The 19285-nt window shown below is 46.9% G+C and overlaps 2 protein-coding genes across 3 annotated transcripts in view; both read right to left on the bottom strand.

Moving 5' to 3' along the window:
* Positions 1-1310: 1310 nt before the first annotated feature.
* On the bottom strand, positions 1311-7553 carry LOC139804381 (cystatin-B-like). Its single transcript, XM_071761618.1, has 3 exons — positions 7400-7553; positions 2832-2933; positions 1311-2101 (listed from the first exon to the last, which is right to left on the bottom strand). The coding sequence occupies exons 1-3, from the start codon at positions 7463-7465 to the stop codon at positions 1973-1975; spliced, it is 297 nt and encodes a 98-aa protein (XP_071617719.1). The 5' UTR covers positions 7466-7553; the 3' UTR covers positions 1311-1972.
* A 2348-nt stretch (positions 7554-9901) lies between these two features.
* The window catches only part of CASR (calcium sensing receptor), a 78777-nt gene continuing 69393 nt past the window's right edge, over positions 9902-19285 (bottom strand). For both annotated transcript variants that reach the window (XM_071761536.1, XM_071761526.1), the window contains exons 6-7: positions 15857-15980; positions 9902-13111 (exon numbers count right to left, since the gene is read on the bottom strand). In XM_071761536.1, the coding sequence (XP_071617637.1) occupies positions 11661-13111; positions 15857-15980 (1575 nt within the window). In that variant the 3' untranslated portion in view covers positions 9902-11660. The remainder of the gene's footprint in view (positions 13112-15856; positions 15981-19285) is intronic.

Below are 19285 nucleotides of genomic sequence, written 5' to 3'. Positions count from 1 at the left end.
CACCTGAAGTGGTTTCACCAGTGCTAAACAGGATGAAAGAGGTTCAGAGTGGCCTCTTGATCTGCTGACAGTGCTCTTCCTAATGCAGCCCACGGATACTGCTGGACACCTTTGCCACAGGCTGTCCAGCAGGACAACTCCCAGGTCCTTTTCTGCAGAGCTGCTTGTCAGCCACACAGGCCCAGCCTGTACTGGTTATTCCTTCCCAGGTGCAGGACTGTGCATCTCCCCTTGCTGAGAGCTGTGAAATGCCCATTTCTCCAGTGTGTTGACATCCCTCTTAAGGGCAGCCCAGCCAGCTGCTGTAACCAGCATCCTCTGTTTTGTGTCATCTACACTCAGTCCCATGAAGTTGGACAGTATTGGACCCAATATGACCCCGAGGGACACCACTAGGGACTGGCTTCTAGCTGGACTATGTGCTGCTGAACTCTGAGCACCACAGTTCAGCTAGTTTGTAGTCCTCTTTTCTAGCACATACTTAATCAGTTTGCCTATAAGGAGGTTGTGGGAGACAGATTCAAAAGCATCCACAGCTCTCTTTTCTATGCCAAGATATTTATCTCACCAGAGCAAGCTGTCAATCATCTTGACTAGCCAAGATTTTCCTTGTGTAAATCAAGATGATCGCGTTCATTCACCTTCTTGTCCTTAATGGGCTTTGAAATGGCTTCCAGTATCATTTCCTCCATCACCTTCCCAGGGACTGAGGTGAGGCTGATGAGGCTGTAATGCTCCAGCTTTTTGCCCTTCTTGAACACAGGAGTGACATTTTCTTTCTTCTGGTCCTTCTTTCCCGATGCCCAAAGTGAGGGTCACCTTGTAATGACATTGCCCAGCTCAGCTCCCTAAGCATCCATGGGTGCATATGGGGGATACTTAAGTCCACATTGTTTAAACCTTCCCCTAGCTGGATCCACCTCTGGAAAGGGGATTCTTCCTTTCTCCAGACTTCCCCACTCATCCTAGGGACATACATTGAATTCCAGAAGTTAAATCTGACCAATGAAGGCAGAGACAAAGGCAGCATTGAATGCCTCAGCCTTTCCTGTGTCCCCTGTCAGCAGGAACCCTGCTCCACTGAGCACAGAGGGCCCAAATTTCCTTAGTGTTTGCTGCTGATATATCTGCCTCTTGTGCTGCCTTTCATGTCTCTCACCAAATTAAAATAAAGTATTTCTAATTAAAACATAGAATACATAAGGTTGCCTGAAATATGGTAAACATCCATGGAAAAAACCTGAGCAAGATAATAACCAATACTGAAAAACAGTAAAGAGAGTAGTGAAACAACAGTCAAATATGCCATCTCATTTCAAAAGAAATATTTATTGTTATTTATGCAGAAATGCCTGTCCAGCTCAAGTTCTTTTTCAGGACTTTTTCTTAGAACTGAAAAAGAAGCAAGTTGTGTTTTTTTGAAGTCATACACCCTCTGCTGGACGTTATAGCCTTCTGCTGCAAGAAGATAAACATGATTATAATGGGAATGCTTGATTATAATGGGAATCAAAAGATTATAATTCTTCCCTTTCTCTTGTTTTCAAAATTGCTTCAACTCAAGTCTCTCTTCAGGTCTTTACCAATAAAATACATAGTGCATTTTAAATCTACAGGTATATTCAAAATAGCAAAACATCACAGAAACTATTCTGGTTTTCCTCGTGCTTCCTGTGGTGAATACATGTGTCACTCCCCTTTCGATTTCCAGACCAAGAAAATCCACAATCAGGACTCAGCCAAAGTATTTCAGTTGAACACTTGGTTTGCATTAGTGTAGGTGAAAGGAGAGCTGTGCAGCTTTCAAATTTAGATATTGCACAGGAAGGGAATGGCATAAAAGAAACTGATTTTTTCCGGCATTACGTTTAAAAAAAAAAAGACACTCTTTTGTTGGCACAGGAATCAACATTTTGCAGCCTATAGAAAACACACATAAGAAATCAGTAGGAAAGTGCATAAGATAAGCTTGCTAGAAATAAGTCAGTTCGTCGTGCTTGGCCTTGCTGCTCTGGTAACTGTGGAGACTCAGTGGCTTGTTCTCGTGAGGAAGGCTCCTGAACACCCTCAGGTGCATGAACTCATCATTGCCAACATGGACCTGCAAAGCACAACAACCACTCAGTCCTGTGGAGGAACAGCAGCCTTCAGCAGGAGGGACAGGGTAGACTGGTGTGTTTTGAGGATGAAGCAGTAGAGGTGGTAAGAAAAAGCATCACCTCAGAAGGTGTTTTAAACCAGCCTGGGTGTCATGGCTTTGTGGAAGGACCACCTAATTCTTCTACACTTGTTAATCCTCCCTGTGCTGGAGATAGGGAATGCACAGGAAGGGAATAAGAGTTGCAGAGAAGTAATTAATATATTAAATACAGGCAAAATGTTCTAGTCTTATCTGGTAGAAGCAGCACTTTGATGCTTTGATCACAGCTGACTGGGCTTGTGTGTGGCATCACAGACATCACAGATCAGGTTTGATGCCTCACTGTATCTTTACAGTCTCAGACTTAATGCAATGTTAGTGCTCAACATAATGGATGTGCAGGTATCCCCAAAACCCAGTTTCACAAACTGACAGAAAAGTAAGTATCACTATGAAACTAGAGAGGTGCTCTTATCTCCATTTAATACAGACAGGGAGATGAGCTGGGGGGGAAAGATGAGGTTAGGAGGTTTTTTTGTGTTTTTTTTTTAATGTACAGAATTTTTCATTTTATGAAGGCAAAATCACTAACACCCCTCTCTAGATAAGTAAAGAAAAAAACACCATCCGAATATTGTACACATTAATTAAAAAAAAACACACATAAAAGACATTGCACCATGTCCTCTACCTTGATGAAGTAGTTTGTTCCAGCAACCACCTGAGTTTTAAACTCCACTGCAGTGAAGACATCAAAAGTCTTCCCTACTTTTTCTTCTAGCTGATTTTTCACCTAAAGGAAAAGAGATAGATAAGTTTTTTAAGACTGATGGAAGATTCAAATATTTAGGACTTAGGATCCACAATATCAATATGCCTCAGCACCCTTCAGCTCACTGCTGCTGAAATCTTAGACATGGAGTTCCAAGTAATTAAAATATCAAAATGAATAATGTGAAGTTTTGTGTTGAAACAGGACCAGAAATCTAGTCAGGCAGAGATGTGACTCAGTCACCACAGACTGAGTCCAAGTCTGAAGCCTCCAACAGAGAACTGTGTGGGTATTCCAGAAGATTTATTTTGACAAATTACTTCCTCTGTTGATGTCTCAGCTTCCCTTCTGTCCTGTATATCCAACAACAAATGGGAAGGGGTTCCGTAGCTACATGCCCAAGATTAAAGGCCTTTATAAAGAGAAGGTTTTAATATACATCATTACTGCAACAAGAAAAGATATGTCTTCAGTATTTGCTCCCTTTTCAAATTCAGAACAATCTACTACTGACCCAGCATCACCAAACAGACAGCCACCCAAAAATCTGACTTAGATAGCAAACCACCCATGACAGAGGTTCTGCAACACTTACTTGGCAGTTCTTCCTATGTATAGGTATTTCCTGGAATCTATAATGTTTTCAAACTGCAAATATTTTCCAAAAAATAATTGAACTGTAAAGCCTCTGAGTTATCATCTCAGTTTCCAGAGTGTAAAAGCAAGAAGTCAAGTAACTTGTCCAATACCCCAGCAAGAGGCTTAAATTCATATGAGTTACAGGTCTTATATCTCCCACACTTGGCTCCTTAGAAGATCCTGGCTGTACAATAAAATTCTTGGTCAGGAAAGCAGATTTCAGGCTTTGTTTAGAAAGGCAAGACAAATTAGTCTTGGAGTCCTTGCTTCCAAGCACAGTTCTATCTGGGCCTTGCCTCCTGCATCATTAGGTATCCCTCCCTCCAGCACCCACAGATAGTAGGTTTTCCAGCTTTATGGTGTACTTTGCTCCTCTTCTTCCAAAATTCAAGGGGAATGAATACATTTGCTATTCTACCTGAATCTCACCTCCTTCCCTGGGGGGAAAGTAAGTGCCAGTCTGCCAGTGCTCGGGTGCTGTAGGTGAAGTAGGAACAGAAACAGCTCCTGCAAGAGGGAATGTTGTCCCACCCACCTCTCCAGCACTGAGAAGGTTCAAGACCAAATGCTGGAGCCTTTCCAAGAGAGCTGGTAAGTGACCATCCTGTCCCTGAGAGCCATGACCAGCACTGCACATCTCCCAGAGGTCATACCTCTGTGCTGCTTCCAGGCAGTGAGCAGTGTGTCACAAGTAAGATAATGATACTTGGATGCTTTTGTACCTATGTTTTCTGTCATATGGAAATCTGACAGTGCACATGACAACTTTGCATTCAAGGATGCAAGGAGGGACACAGCCCTAGAAAGTGTAGTGATTCAGTTCTCTCTCCTCCCCTTCTCCTGAGTCAAGAGGACAGAGCAGGTGGTTTCGGTCTGCATCACTAGAGCTGCTATGAGAAATTTAAAGCAGCAGGGAAGAGGGCAGTCCCACTAACACTATCCTGTCCCACACTATTTTAGCAACCTCTGGTGCTGTGCAAGGTTGGTTTCTTAGATCTCAAAATCACCCTGGCTCAGCACATTTTGTATTTCCAGCAGAAAGTTTAACACTGGGTTCAGTGAACTCTGCAGACAGCTCAGAGTCACATGCGGCTGCAGGCTTGTTAGGGTGTTTCTGTGGCAATGACTCACCCCAGCATGTGACAAACAGGCATCCTGGTTCCCTATGGAGAGAAATACTCTCTCAAAGACCTTCTATCAGCCCACCTTGCTAGTTTATCATCCCAGTCTAGATCCAGGGCATCCTGGTGGATTGCACTAAATGGAAGTGAGCGCTGTGCCCTGGTAGGTAGCAGCATACTGGGCTGCTGCAGGAACCTACCCAGAAGGGAGAAGCAAATTTGCTTAAGCACTTGGTAAGCAAACATCTGAAATACTGTGTCCAGTTTTGGGAAGGGAGAAGCAAGCAGCTATTGCTCTTTGCTTGGCACGTGGTAAGAAAACATCTGAAATACTGTGTCCAGTTTTGGGCCCCCAGTATAAGAAAGATGTCAATAAACTGTAGGGAGCAGCATGAGGTCAGAGCGCTGGACCACTTGTGCTGTGAGGAGAGGAAGAAAATTAGCTTGCTCAGCCTGGAGAAGGCTTTGAGAAAAGCTTTCTAGTACCTAGAAGAAATCAGGCTCTTTATTGAGGGGAAGAAGAATGAAGCCCAGTGGTCATAAATGGAAACTGGAGTGTCAGACTGGATGTAAGGAAAATCTTTTCCCTTGAGGACACTCCATCAGAGCAGCAGACAGCCCAGAAAAGCTGAGTGGTTTCCATCCTCAGAGGTTTTCAAGACCTGAGTGGATAAAGCTCTAAGCAGCCTGGTGCTGCTAACCCTGTGCTTGGCAGGAAGTGCAGCAGTCCCTCCCCAGCCTGTGATTCAATCACAAGGCTGAAAATTATCATGCCCTGAAAGCTCAACACTCTTCTGTTCGTGTACTCCCAGAGCAGTTACAAAAAGCAGATGGTTCAAGCAGATGGATCACCCTGGAGTAACCTCTGCCACAGTTGCCCCTGAGAAGCCACAGGATGAGCAGACCAGGGTGGAAATCCCTGCCATGGAGAGGGCAAGGGACTTCCTAACCCAGACACTGTCAGAGGGAAGCTGTCCTGCTCTGCCTCACACTGCACCTGCTCTGGGCGAGCAGCAGCACTTGCCAGGCCCATGAACCTGACCAATGTTTGGCCAGTGCCATGATTCTTACAAAATAATACAATGGAGGCAAGAACTGGAAAAGCAGGAACAGAAGATGCAGTTATGGCAAACTGGCAGGCTCTAACAAATCTCCAACAGATTTGATTTAAGAAAATTAAGTAATTTTAGAAGTTTACTTTGATTTAAGAAAACTAATGTTTCATTCACAGTCTGTATCCAGATGTGGATAAGACTGAATGGGCAAATTTTATTTTTGGGTTTTCCCATGAATATTTCATTAAATAAGTAATTTAAGCTGGCAGTCAAAACAAGCTGGAGAAGCTCTGAAATACTTAGGTGATTTTAATTAAAATGCCAGATGTTTGATTAATTACATTCAGGTCTAAATCCAGATGGGTTTTCTTTTTAATCTTCATCTTGTACTTGGACTACCAAACCAGTGCAACCTGCCAGAGAATGAAAATTCAGGATTTGAAACAAACCTGATTTTCAGTCCATGTGCAGAATTAACAGCATACTCACATCATTTTTAACATGACATGGAGGTCTTTCCAGGTCAAAAATATAATTGTAACTCTCCCAGAAGTTTTCAGTAATGTACTCATTACTCGAAACTCAAGTTAGCACTAAGGCAATGCAAATTTTTTTTTTTTTTGAAATGCAAAATTGTCAGATTTTACAAGCTCAATTTCAGTTTCAATGACTGTTGTGCTGTTGGGTGCTCTGTATGTGTTTTAGGAACTGCGGCAGCCTGGGGTATAAATATGGCAAAAGACCATAAGCAGCTGGAGCTCTTCCTTCATCTTTTTCCACTGGCTTGAGACACCTCAGCTGACAGAACCAAAAAGTAGAAGGAAACTGAGTTCCCATGACTAAAGCAGGACTGCGTGCTTTGAAAGAACTTAGTTGTACTTTGGCATTTTTAGAAACATTTTAGACACATTTTAGACATATTTTAGACACATTTAACACCGGCAGTAACTTAAGTTTCTGTAAGGAGAATCAGGATTGGGAGCTGGCAGCGGCCAAAGTTGAATTCTGCTTTGGGGAGCAGCAGGAGAGAATTTTTTTTATTTTTTATTTTCAAAACGAAGCAAACAATAGCCACAAGATTTTGACTTTGCAAGAACATCCCGTGCTCCTTCCTCAGACTTAGGATCGAAATTTCAGAGCTAGGATGTACCTGGCAGGGCTGCGGGGACCCTGGTTCATCGCACCTCACCTCCACCGCCAGGGCGGGAGCCGGGAGCACCTCAGTTCCCCCTGAGCACTCAACACCGGCTACGGTTCCTCTCGAAAATCCCCTCGCAAATGTCCTCTTAACATCCCGAACCTGCTCTGCCCGGAATCAATCAAACGACGCAAGGACAAGCAAGCTCAGGCCGTCGGCTCACTGCGTTTCTTCCCCCTTCTCAGCTGAGGGGGGGGGAAAGGAGGAAGGAAAGGCGGCTCCGCGTTCCGCGGTGAGGAGCGATGTCCGAACACACCTGGGCCGCTGCCACACCCTGCACCGAGCCGGGACCCGAGCCGTGCAGTCAAACCCGCCGACTACGGATGCGTTCCCGCGGCGGGCAGGCCGCAGGGAGAGCCTGCGGCTCCCAGCCCCATCCTCCCGGCTCACACCACACCAGGCCCGGCGGGAGAAGCCCCGGAGACCGACCCGCTGCCGGGCCCACGGGTCCCTCCCGCAGCGCGGCTCCCTCACCTCATCCACGATCTTCTGCGTCTCGCCGGTGGCGGGCTGGGTGGCGCCGACGCCCCCGCACAACATGGTGGCAGCCGCCGCTTTCCCCTCTTCGCCGCGCTGCTACTGACGCTCCGGCGGGGCCCGGCCTGTCCGAGGGGCGGGACCGGAGCCGGGCGGCACCGGGGGCGGTGCCGGGAAAGTGCCTGGTCCCAGCGAGGCGGCTCAGCCCCTCAACCCTGTGTCAGGGTCTTTGGGGTTGTGAGGAAGACGGGGGGGGGTTGAGGTGGAGCGACCGAGCGGTGCCCTCAGCGCCGCCGGGACAGCGCCCGCCCAGGGCCTTGGCTGGGTCGGGGAAATTTAAGTAGAGCGCAATGGGAGAGGCTCTCTCCGGGCCTGGCAGGAGGGTTCCCGTCCTGTAGCCTGCTAGGTGATGGAAGAAAAGAACCTAAAAATCAGACGTACGGTAAAAGCTGCCTGCAGAATGATTCGCAGAAAGTCTGCAGACGGCCCTCGGCCGGTGACACCGCTGTTGACAGCCCCGTGGGGAGACAGGGCTGCCCTAAACTGCAAATCTTTTTTTTTTTTCCAGTGTGTCACTGACGTGCCATGTTCTCTTTAGCAGGGTGGGAAAGTTTCCCTAGCCAAATATCCCTCCTTTGCTGTGTTCACTGTGCCCTCTCCCAGGCTGATTTTGCTGTTCCCCAGCCAGCAAACCCAAGGCTGTGCTGAATTATGAAGCCTTTGAGAAAAGCCCTGGTGACACTTCAGTTTTGGTTCTTCAGCTAAATTTCCCCCAACTTAAATACCCACATTCTCCTGGGAAAAAAACCAAAACAAAACAACATCAACAATAAACACCTCCTTTTTTTCCCCCTGGCTTCCCTTCATTCTGTGCAATGCTTGGTAAATACAATGCAAAATATAATGGCAGCTGAATGGACCTTCTGCACTGGTAGGGAGGACAGTCTGGTGTCAAGCATGAAACAATGGAGAAGAAGGATTTCTTTCCCCTGGTTTCATTTCTCTCCTCTGCATGCTGAGGCTTTGGGCACGCAGAGCTCTGCTGTGTCAGTAAGCAGAGTGGGAGTGAAGAATTGGGCTCTCTCACTGTGATGGTTCCCTGCCTATCATCCAAGTTTGTCCATTAAAATCCCACCACACAGCTGAAATAATCTTTGCTTCTGCCCCTGCTGCCACTTCTCTACAGGGTGGTTCAAGAAACACCAGCCTGGCACATGCTTTTCTGGGAGGTTTTTGAGTCACGAGGGACTGTAGTAACCATTTCCATGGGCAACTTCTGGTGGGACACACCAGGGGAAGTTCTCAGTCTTGACCTTTCAACAGGAGGATGTTGCTCAACTTGGCTTTATCAGTATCATCCTGTGTGACACAGACACAGTACAGGTGTCTGGGCAAACTGCCTCTTCTCCAGAGCTTGGCAGGATGAGAATATGTACCCTCCTCTATGCATGGGGAAAAGGGCTTGGCTGCAGGTTACCTTCACAAAGGGGGTCCCTTTTTTCCTGAACTTCCCTTGCATCTAGCATGTGTGTCACTAGAAGAGGCTGCCTCAGTGGCTCACTTGAGGTTTAGAGCTCAGGGTATCTATGAAGTGAGGATGGAGGGGAGTTCCCCAGCAAACATTGTTGGTCTGTCACTATGAAATTATAGCAGCTGTTGAAGTATATGCCAGAGTACAAGTTCCTTTTAAGTAAAGATTAAAAAACACCTAAAGATTGAAAATCACCCAAAGAATGAAAAACACCCAAATGTCAACATTATCTACTGTGTATAGCTAGTGAACATTGTTTTCCAAATGAGCTAGCAGATGGTGACTATTTCTCACAGTGTGTATTTTCATGCACAGGCTTCAGTTGGTATTCTGTGTAATTTTTGTTTTATTCATTAAATACTTCTATGCTTTCAGTGCTGCCAGCTTCATTTCAGGGGCTACTGTAGTGCTTTTGGCCTGGAGGAATGATTCACTAGCACTACAAATACTTGGCTACTGAAATTCTTGGAAGTGTGGGCCATGCAAAGTAATTTTTTTTTTTAGCCCTTTCTGCCATCTAGTGCCCATCTTCATTCATGCAGTTAGACTCAGAAGACCATAGGTCTCAGTTCCATACCCTAAACTTAGCCCTGAGGCCACAGCCTGGGGAAAGAGACTTGTTTTTCTCAGCAGCAAGAAGTAACTCTCATTGAATCAAGGGTTAGAACATGGTTGCCAAAAATGTGGCTGCCATGATCTGTATTTTCAAACTCTTTTTTTTTTTTTTCTTTTTTTTTCTTTTCTTTTTCTTTTCACCTGTTGTGCCACAGCGTTAAATAAATATTGCAATTTGCACACCTTAAAGTTGGGTTCTCTCTAACATGGTGTATTTAAAATTTGAGCCCACTCTGAGGTGAATGTAAGAGATAAACAGAAGGGTTTAAAAAACTTGTCTCAATAGCATGCTCTATTGTGTTCTTTAACGTTGCAGTCCTAAGCCAAAAATCCGTGGAGGTGTCAAGACAAAGTTTTTATGCATTAATGTCACCTGCAAGTTTTATTTGCCTCCCCTGGCAAATGAACAACCAAGCAAAAACAGTAACAAGAGAATTGTGGTATTTTCCCATTCACACAGTCCTTTCATCTCTGCTTGCACTAAGCTGCAGGCCTGTCTACCTTTCCATGGTGGCTTAGCCCACCTTCTTGCTTGATATGGGAGGGGGATATGACATCTTCAGGCCAGATGCTAGTCCTGGTAGGTACATGGGATCCGGGAAGAAGGAACTAAATTCTGCAATGCAACCCCAGCCCTCCTGCCAGGCTGTTGGGGGGTTTCTTTCATCAGGCTGCAAAAAATGGCTCTTCTAATGAGACTCTTGCAACCTTTCTAGCATGAATGGAGAAGAACCAGGCATACCTTGCAAAACCAGGAGCACTCATGTCTGCTTCTGAGGGAGTGAGAATAGTGTCAAGAGTAATGAAGTTGTGCTGTGCTCTCTGCTAAAGTCCTTACTGGTTTTTATTAGGTGCAGTCCACCCTTCTTGTGCTAAGTGCCCTCTTCAGGATGGGTCAGGAAGGAAATAACCTTGTAGGTGCCTACAGGAGCCAAAACATAGCCATTTCACCAATTTGTCTTTTTGTATGTCTCAGAGTCCAGGCCTGTATGTCTTCCTCATCCAGTCATCTACCAGCACACACGCTTCAGATACCCACTCCTGCTGTCACATTACCTCATCTGGGGGCCATTTCTCCATCCCTAACTCCTCCATTCCACTTTGTTTCATTTGCTTTGTGTCAGGCCCAACAGCATTGTCACGACTAGCACAGTGCTCCGTGTAGGTGTAAGGTAGGTTAATATGGCAAAGCACAACACTGACTATGGTATGAAGGAGTTAGCCATGTATGCCATGTGGAATATTACAGCAGCAACACTTCGTTAATCATACAACTACTAGCGACATAATCAATCATGGATACATCTCATTGTGCTCTCACAACGTTCTCAGGGGGAGGATTTACAAGGTGTTCTCCCCCTCCCCCAAAGCAGGCAGGCTGGAGGTAAAGCTACCTCAGCTGGAGGAAACCAGTGGGAACCTAGTAGTTTGGTCTAGTGCAATGGAGTCTACGAAGAGCATTGTCCAGTACTTCCCGCTGGGCAGAAAGGAGAGGTTGGGACATTACTAAATATAAATAGCAGGGCGCTCTGTCACATTAAATACTTTACATGTTCACACCCTTGGCTGTACACAGCACGCAGGATATTGGGGGCTTGTTTTATTTTCCCCTTGATCGTGCTTTCCCCAAGTGAAACCGTGTATCTTGCGTTTGAAGAGCTGAGAGTCCTGATGCACATGGTTACAGATCACATATACTGGATAAAGAGGGCATATTATACATAGTGGGAAAAGAGGAATATTATACATAAATGTAAAAGCAGAGTATAGTGGAATTGCCTAGTGCCTCCCATAGTCAGCTGAGTCGCAGTCTGGCAGAAAAAGCTTACAGAGGCAAGGCAGCATGCAGACTTCTGCTTAAGCCCCACCAGAGGTGATCTTCGCTTGTCCTTCTGAGGTGTCCTGGTTTTGAAAAAGGGAATGCAAATTCAGCCCAAGGCTCCCCAGACACAGTCCTTCCTCTGGAGGTACATGTGTTACCCTTCTGGCACTAACAGTAAGGTGTAGTGGGGCTGTGTCACAGGAGGGTGTCTTTGTTGTCTTTTCTGTTCAGAAGCAAGAGACGAGCAAGTTCCTCTTGGGGGCTGGTGTGCTTCTCACGATCTTCTTTCGTTAGGAATGTACTGTGTTCTCTGTGACGGAGCCACCTCCAGTGCCTATAAAATTTCGGGAGTTAGCTGACGGCAGGGAAGGCTCCGCCTCAGGGCTCGGTACCTCTTCTTTGGCGTCTCCCACCACCGACTCCTGCGAGCTGGTGTCCGGGCTGGAAGCTGCCTGGAAGCTGGCCTCAGTGCTGAGGGGCTCACTGTTCTGCAGGGGAAGCAGGGCCCGGTGCCTCATCAGGCTCTCGTCGCTGTTCTGAGCCTCCAGAGAGTTCCTGCGCTTGGTGTTCCTGTTGGCCATGGCGTTCTTCTGTGGTTCCTCAAAGCTCAGGGACAGGGTGACCGTGCCGCTCCCAAAGCTGACTTTCTGCTTGCACCCACGCTGCTGCTGACGCTGACGCTCGGCGGAGGCTGGTAGGGGGAAAGGGTCTTCGTGGTTGCTCTTGCTGCTGATGGAGGAGGAAGGAGTAGAGCCGGTGGAGCCCCCCAGGCTGTTGGAGCGCTTGCGGGACACGTTGCTCCGCCTCAGCGTGGCCCTGGCAGCCACCTTGAAAGCGTGGGCGGCCGTGCTGCAGCGCACCTCCTCGATCGTGTTGCGGGAGGGTTTGAAGAGAATGATGTAGACTTTGTTGAAGAAGATGCAGGCCAGAAGCCCGAAACTGGCAGCCAGTATTGCAATCACCTCCACAGCAGAGACGAACTTGCCGTACGTGCTGGCGTAAGCTGGGATGAAGGAGATCCAGACGATGAAGAAGATCAGCATGCTGAAGGTGATGAACTTGGCCTCATTAAAGTTCTCAGGCAGCTTTCGAGACTTGAAGGCAAAGAAAAAGCAGATGGCTGCCAGAAGGCAAGTGTAGCCAATGAGGAAGCCAAGGGCCATCAGGGAACCTTCGTGGCAGGTGATGAAGATGATCTCATCCTCCAGTTCATGGTTTCGGTAACTGGATGGTGGGGCTGTGTAAAGCCAAATCACACAGATGACAATCTGCACAAAAGTACACAGAAAGACCAGGAGGAACTGGAGGTTCAGGCCCCACCACTTTCGGTGGAGGCTCGTGGGGATCTTTGCCTCAAAGACAAGCAGGACACGGTTGGTTTTCACCAGGATGCAGGAGATGCAGAGGACAAAGCTGATACCAAAAGCTGGCTGCCGCAGACGGCAAGTCCAGTTCTGGGGCTCACCAATGAAGAACAATGAGCTGGAGAAGCAGCAGAGCAAAGAGAAAAGGAGGAGGTAGGACAGCTCCCGGTTTGTGGCCTTTACGATGGGTGTGTTGCGAAATTTGGTGAAGACTCCTAGGACAAAGGAAGTCAGGAAAATTCCCAGCACAGCAAAGAGAGTCAGAGCAATCCCAAAGGGCTCAGTCCAGGACAGAAACTCTATCTGTTTGGGGATGCAGGATGTGTGGTTCTCATTGGACCAGTAATCCTCAGGGCACTTGTCACAGGCACTTGCATCTGAAAAAGAAGTGGCAGAGTGGGAAGGTTTGTCAGAACGAGAGGCTGAGATGTGGGATGACATAAATGGCAGCTACGCACTGGCCTTCGCCTTAAATACATGAGTAGTTGCCTGCAGGTTCCTGCAGGTTCCCAGAATCATGTGCTGGGGTCTCAGTCTATTTTACACTGAAACAGCCAGTCTCCCATGGGCTGTATAGCAAAACACAAAGCATTATTAGTTTCAGCTTTAAAAATAGTCCTGCCCCTGCACTTTTGATTTCAGAATCCATTACTTACTAAAACTTTGATTGCTATCAGCTGAAACTCAGGCTCTGTCCCTCTCATTTTCTTGTTCCTTCATTTTTATCATCTACTTCTGTCTGTCTTCATACCTCTCACCCTTTTATCATCATTTGAAGCATCCTGCCTGTCTCTATTACAGAGAAAATTAAAAACGTGCTTGACTCCTTAAGTGCTTTGAAAGCTTATTTCATATTCCAAGGGGCGAGTCTTAAAAGTGTTTGCATTTCTCTTCCCTGAGGGCAGGCAGTGCCCTTGTCTCCCACCACACTCTCATTTCACATTAGAACACCAGGGGAAGATGTGTCTTAACGATATCACTCTCCCTACACCCAACAAAGTGTCACACTGATCCTTGCAAAGGGAAAACTGATGCTTCCATCTCTTTCATCTATATCAAACTAGTTGTGCTTAGTGGGATGCCAATACAAATTTCCAATGGCTGCCTGGATCAAAAGGCAAGGACCTGCTGCTTCTGATCTTCTTGACTGAAATGGGTCTTGTGGTCCAGTGGGGAAGGTCCTGACTCCTTGATGGCAGTGGTTGAGAGCAGTGACTTAAATGTCAAAATGTACCTCAGCCTTCAGAATCCCAGTGGGACGACAGTGGCCTGCTGTGAGTTCTAGGAATTCAGAAACCTCCTTTAGGAGCAACTTCCCTCTGACCTTTGCACCCAAGCATGGACAGACTCAGAGCATAGCTCCTAGAGCATCACTTGATGCTAAAGAGAAAGCCAGGAACACCCAGCTAATGAGGGCAGAGGATTTCAAGCTTTTTCTGGAGGGCTGATTGGAGGGAGCATCCATGTCCTGATATGATAATGCATTCCTAATGACTGGATGCCTCACCTATTCCTATGAAAAACTTTCACTCAATGCAAAAAATCAGTTAGAAGCTCCCATTGACACAGGTAGCTTCATTTACATCAGTTCAGCCAATTGTTTTTATTTTTCTTGTACCTCAACAGCCTCTACCAGAGACAGGGACAGGTATTTAACATTGCATCCTAAATATGTGCTTTCACCCCTGCCTTGAGCTGACATAAGACCCTGCTGCCTCTGGAGTAAATCACATCCTCCACCTCCCCCAGGGCTGCTCATTCCTGCCCCCTCCCTTCTACCAGAGGTCATACAGCTTCTCCTTCTACCTGGGCACTCTGTCTGCCAAGAGTTTGTTTTCAAGAAGACCAGACACCTGATCCAATTTGCTCTATGGCTGCACAAGTACCAGGTGCAGTACCAAGGGTGGAAGCAAACAGCTGGGAGAAGACACAAGACTATCTCCTTTGTTAGCATCACTGCTTCAGCTGGATAAGACTGGTTGTAAAACTGCTCTCTGCGCCTGTGAAGCCTATAAAACTGGCAAGTGCAGGAAATAAAGAGCATCACTGTCAGCTGAAATAGCAGCAAGAATCTGTGGAGTCAGAAGGCAGTCACTCCCTCAGCCCCATAAATTTCACCAGGACACCAAGGGACAGCTCACAAAATCCTGTGAAAGACACAAAAGACTCACAAGACCAGAATTGCTTCTATTTAATTTGATAATGCTGCTAATGCTAGTATAATAAATGCTTGATAATGCTGATAATGCTGATAATGCTAATGCTAATGCTAGAAAAAAAATCATCATTTATGTCTGATGGGATGCAAATTAGAGTCTGCCAAAGGACAACAGTTGTTCAGTCTTGCGTGTAGCTTACTGAAGTTTTCATCTCAGGCAAGGTCTGCAGTGTGTGCTGGGAGTAGCACTGCCAGAGAGGGTATGAGGAGACACTAAGTGCTGTTTTGAAAGGTTTTACTTGCTTTTGTTACCCTGGGGATGCCCAACACTTAAGGAGTACCAATGGTGTTGGAAATTCATAAATTTCCAAGCTCCCACTGAAACCAACAAAAAATAAATGTCCATGGGTGTTTGTTAGGACCTAGACATTCTGGTCTCTTGCAGTGCCAGTGCTCAACAGAAGCTGTGGATGATGAACCCATAAAAGGAAATATTTGTCTCTGCTTGTAAAGTCAGGGATGGAATGGAATTTATTCCTTTGTAAAGCATAAAACCCTGACAACATGAGGAAAAGATGGAGGCAGACAGATAACTGCAGAATTTAGGATTAGGGTATGGAGTGTCTCCTTCCTCCAGGCTTTTGGCATAATAAAAGCTATTGCTAGAGTGAAATGGAGTTTGCCTTTGGCTGCCTGAGAGGTTTCCTACATGCAAGTTCATTTCCAAATTCTCTGCCTTAATTTTCCTAACTCAGAGCACAAGGGGCAGGCTTAGCAGCAGGCAGGACCTGAGGTCCACAAGAGTCACCTCTTGTAACCTTTTCAGAAGTCCCTCCAGCCTTTCTGTGAAGCTCCCTGGCAAGAGCTCAGCACTGCAGTGAAGTGACTTCAGGACAACTGCAGGTGATGCCCAGAGGGCTTGCATAGTCCTCTGCTACCCCCAGTGCATCTCTGTGGGTATTACCTGTTTCGTCACTGTACTCCCCGTCAGGGCAGTCCACACACTCGAAGCAGCAGGTGGGCTCCCCCTCAATGATGCCCTTCCTGGTGCCTGGGAGGCAGTCCCTGCTGCAGTTAGAGAAAGGCACCTGCAAGAAAAGAACCCAAGAAGAGTTAATGGTGGCAGAACCCCACATACAGCCTTCCTACAGCAGGACCTTGGGCTTACTCCTAAGGTGCTACTGCTTCATTAGTGTGCTGGATTGGAGAGCCTCAGAGGCTCTACAGAACAGACACATTTTGCACCATAGGTGTTCCCTGCCCCACTGCAGTGGTATTTGTTTGGAAGAACACATCAAAGGATGGTAGGGAAGATCACTGGACCTTTGTAAATCTCTACTGTGTTGTGGGCACCAAACTGGTATGTGACCCATGATACACACATACCAGAAAGTGGTCATTAGATGGTTAAAAGAAAAAACATTTCATCCCTCCCGTCCCAGTGTTTAAAGGGTGGTTACAAAGAAGGTGGATACTCTTTTCTTCCAAGGAGTCATATGGAAAAAGATGAGGGGCAATAGGTACAAGTGCTGCTGCGGATAATCTGTTTGGACACAAAAGTAGCAGGAACAGCCAGCCACTGGAATAATCTCTCCAGGGAAATGGTGAATTCTCCAACATGTGACACTATTAAGTTTCAGTTGGACATGGTGCTGGGCCATCTTGTCTAAAACACGATTTTTGCCAAGAAAGGTTAGACAAGATGATCCTTGTGGTCCCTTCCAAACTGGTATTCTATGATTCTACTGGCAGGGATTTGAGTCAGCCTTGGAGATGATGGGCTGTGACTGCTGATCCCCAATCCCACATATTGCATAGTGACTACTAATTAGTTTCTTGAAATCCACTTCCCCCTGTTCTCCTTAAGACCTTCTCCAACGCACAAATATAAAAGATCAAATAAAAAAGAGGATTGTTCATATGTAAGAAAGGAAGGCATTGCTTTTAGAACACTGAGCATCTAAAAATGCAAATCAACAGCTGTACACAGATCCAAAAGCTTGCAGACTTTTGCTGCTGCAAAGGACGAGCTGTGTCATCTGCTGCCTCTGCCTTTATGCTGTTTGTGAGCCCACCTGCCTATAGCCACATCCTGGCAGCAAGCAGTCACACACACATGCTCATTACATGCCTAATGCACACTCTCAGCAAGGAGTTCAGCAGAGTAAGTGGAAGCCTGGACCTTTTTTACACAGAAGCACAACCTCAGGTTGAGCTCAGCTTTTCCCAACTAAATGAAGAAAAGAGAAGTGACACAGAACTTGGTTTTCTCAGCTCAGAGGACTTAAACCCAGAATTTCCACTACTGTCAAAGTACTATACTTGGCTGTACATACTTAAGGGCTGCTCTGGTTGGAAGCTTCTGTTCACCTCTTTGGAAGTTTGCTGCTAGTTTGCTGAAGTGCTGCGAACCTGCTGATCTCCAGGGAGCTCCTGCATGGCTGAAGTCAGGCTTTCCTGTGTACAGGCATCTACCTCAGCCACAGGGTAACTAGGCCCTCAGTAGTGGCAACCCCTGTGCAGAGATCTGGACAGGCTGGATCAATGGGCCAAAGCCAATTGTATGAGATTCAACACGGCCAAGTGCCAGGTCCTGCACTTGGGTCACAACAACCCCTTATCACACAACAGGCTTGGGAAGGAGTGGCTGGAAAGCTTCTCAGCAGTGGAGGACCCGGGGATGTTGGTCAAAAGCTGGCTGAACATGAGCCAGCAGTGTGCCCAGGTGTAGAGACGGCAAGAGAGCTCCTGAGAAGAGCCGTGTCCCCGAGAAAAGGGTTCGCCGCAACAACTGGTGGAGAATGTGGGCAGCAACAGCAGCCGTGAATGCTGAGGTATTATAAAAAAGCTCTACACGACCACGTTGGTTGCGGGAAGCTCTACAAAGCCTGGCTTAAATGCGGAAGGTGATATAAAGAGCTTTGAAATACGCAACCATGTCAGATGGAGCCACTACGTTGGTGCGGGACGCTCTATAAAGAGCTCCAAATATGCAACCACGAGTGAAGCTCCACAAGGCCAGGCTTAAATGCTGTAGGCGGCGTGAAGAGCTCGGAGTAAAAGCCCAGCATGGCAAGACAACAGCCCGGAATGGCGAGCCAGGCAGGAGAGAAGAGTGAGGCTCGAAAGGCGCAGCGAGTTGGTGCGCGGAACTCAAGCCCGAGGAATGCTGAAGCTGAAGTGGAGCTCTGAGTGCGCATCAAGTCAGTGCGGCCCCTGAAACGGAGCCTCCCAGGGACACGCGACGCGGTCCTGAAACGGGGCCCTAGGGACACGCGATAAGACTGGTGCGCTGAATGCTCGGAGAAGCCTCTGCATGGCCAGGCATCCCGAGGCGGCGAGTACCAGCGAAAACTGAGCTGGTGTTTTAAGACCTCATCTCCTGCTAACAGTAAATTATTGCTTTTTTTCAACAAACAACAAAAAAGGGGGAAATGTAGAGACGGCAAGAGAGCTCCTGAGAAGAGCCGTGTCCCCAAGAAAAGGGTTTGCCGCAACACCCAGGTGGCCAAGAAGGCCAACAGCATCCTGGCTTGCATCAGGAATAGTGTGGCCAGCAGGAATGGGGAAGTGATTGTTCCCTGGACTCAGCATTGGTGAGGCTGCACCTTGAATACCATGTTCAGCTGTCAGCCCCTCAGCACTATAAGGACAGTGAGGTGCTGGAGAGATCTCCACAGAGTCCAGAGAAGAGAAACCAATCTGGTTAAGGGTCTAGAGCACAAATCTTACGAGGAGTGTCTGAGGGAACTGGGGCTGTTTAGTCTGGAGAAAAGGAGGCTGAGGGGAGACCTTATTGCTCTCTGCAACTACCTGAAAAGTGCTTGTAGAAAGGTGGGTGTTGGTATCTTCTCCCAGGCAATAACTGACAGGACAAGAGGAAATGGCCTCAAGTTATACCAGGTGAAGTTTAGATGGGATATTAAGAATTTCTTCACCAAAAGGGTTGTCAGGCACTGGAACAAGCTGCCCAGGGAAGTGGCTGAGTCACCATCCCTGAAAGTATTTGAAAGATGTGTAGATGCAGTGCTCAGGGACGTGGTTTAGTGGTGGACTTTGCAGTGCTAGGTTAGTGGTTGGACTGGATGGTCTCAAAGGTCTTTTCAAACCAAAACAATTCTGTGCTTCTGTGATTGTGTGGCTCAGGTATTCACCTGCAGCTGAAAGCAGTCGCTGTTGCCTTTCATCCTGAAGTACCGTGGCAGCACAGTTTGGGAACCATGTTTCTAAGCTGTTAATCAGATTTGCATAATTAATTGGACAGACACATACACAGGAAAAATCCCTGCAACTCCCAACTTGAAGCAATCTTTGCTGTTAATACCTGTTGCTATTAATACAGTTTGCTGTTAATTCCTTGGGACAGTCTTTCACCAGGTGATGCATCCACCAG

The sequence above is a fragment of the Heliangelus exortis genome, chromosome 1, assembly GCF_036169615.1.
Source record: "Heliangelus exortis chromosome 1, bHelExo1.hap1, whole genome shotgun sequence".
Taxonomy (NCBI): Eukaryota; Metazoa; Chordata; class Aves; order Apodiformes; family Trochilidae; genus Heliangelus; species Heliangelus exortis.
Note: the sequence above shows the minus strand (reverse complement) of the source record. Positions and strands in the feature narration are given on the sequence as shown.

What these genes read in the sequence shown, in the direction of transcription:
- LOC139804381 (XM_071761618.1), bottom strand. Translation starts at nt 7,465, where the DNA reads ATGTTGTGCGGGGGCGTCGGCGCCACCCAGCCCGCCACCGGCGAGACG. An exon ending in CGCAGAAGATCGTGGATGAG is followed by an intron (nt 2,934 to 7,399) that starts GTGAGGGAGCCG and finishes CTTTTCCTTTAG; the next exon opens with GTGAAAAATCAGCTAGAAGA. An exon ending in GAACAAACTACTTCATCAAG is followed by an intron (nt 2,102 to 2,831) that starts GTAGAGGACATG and finishes TGTGCTTTGCAG; the next exon opens with GTCCATGTTGGCAATGATGA.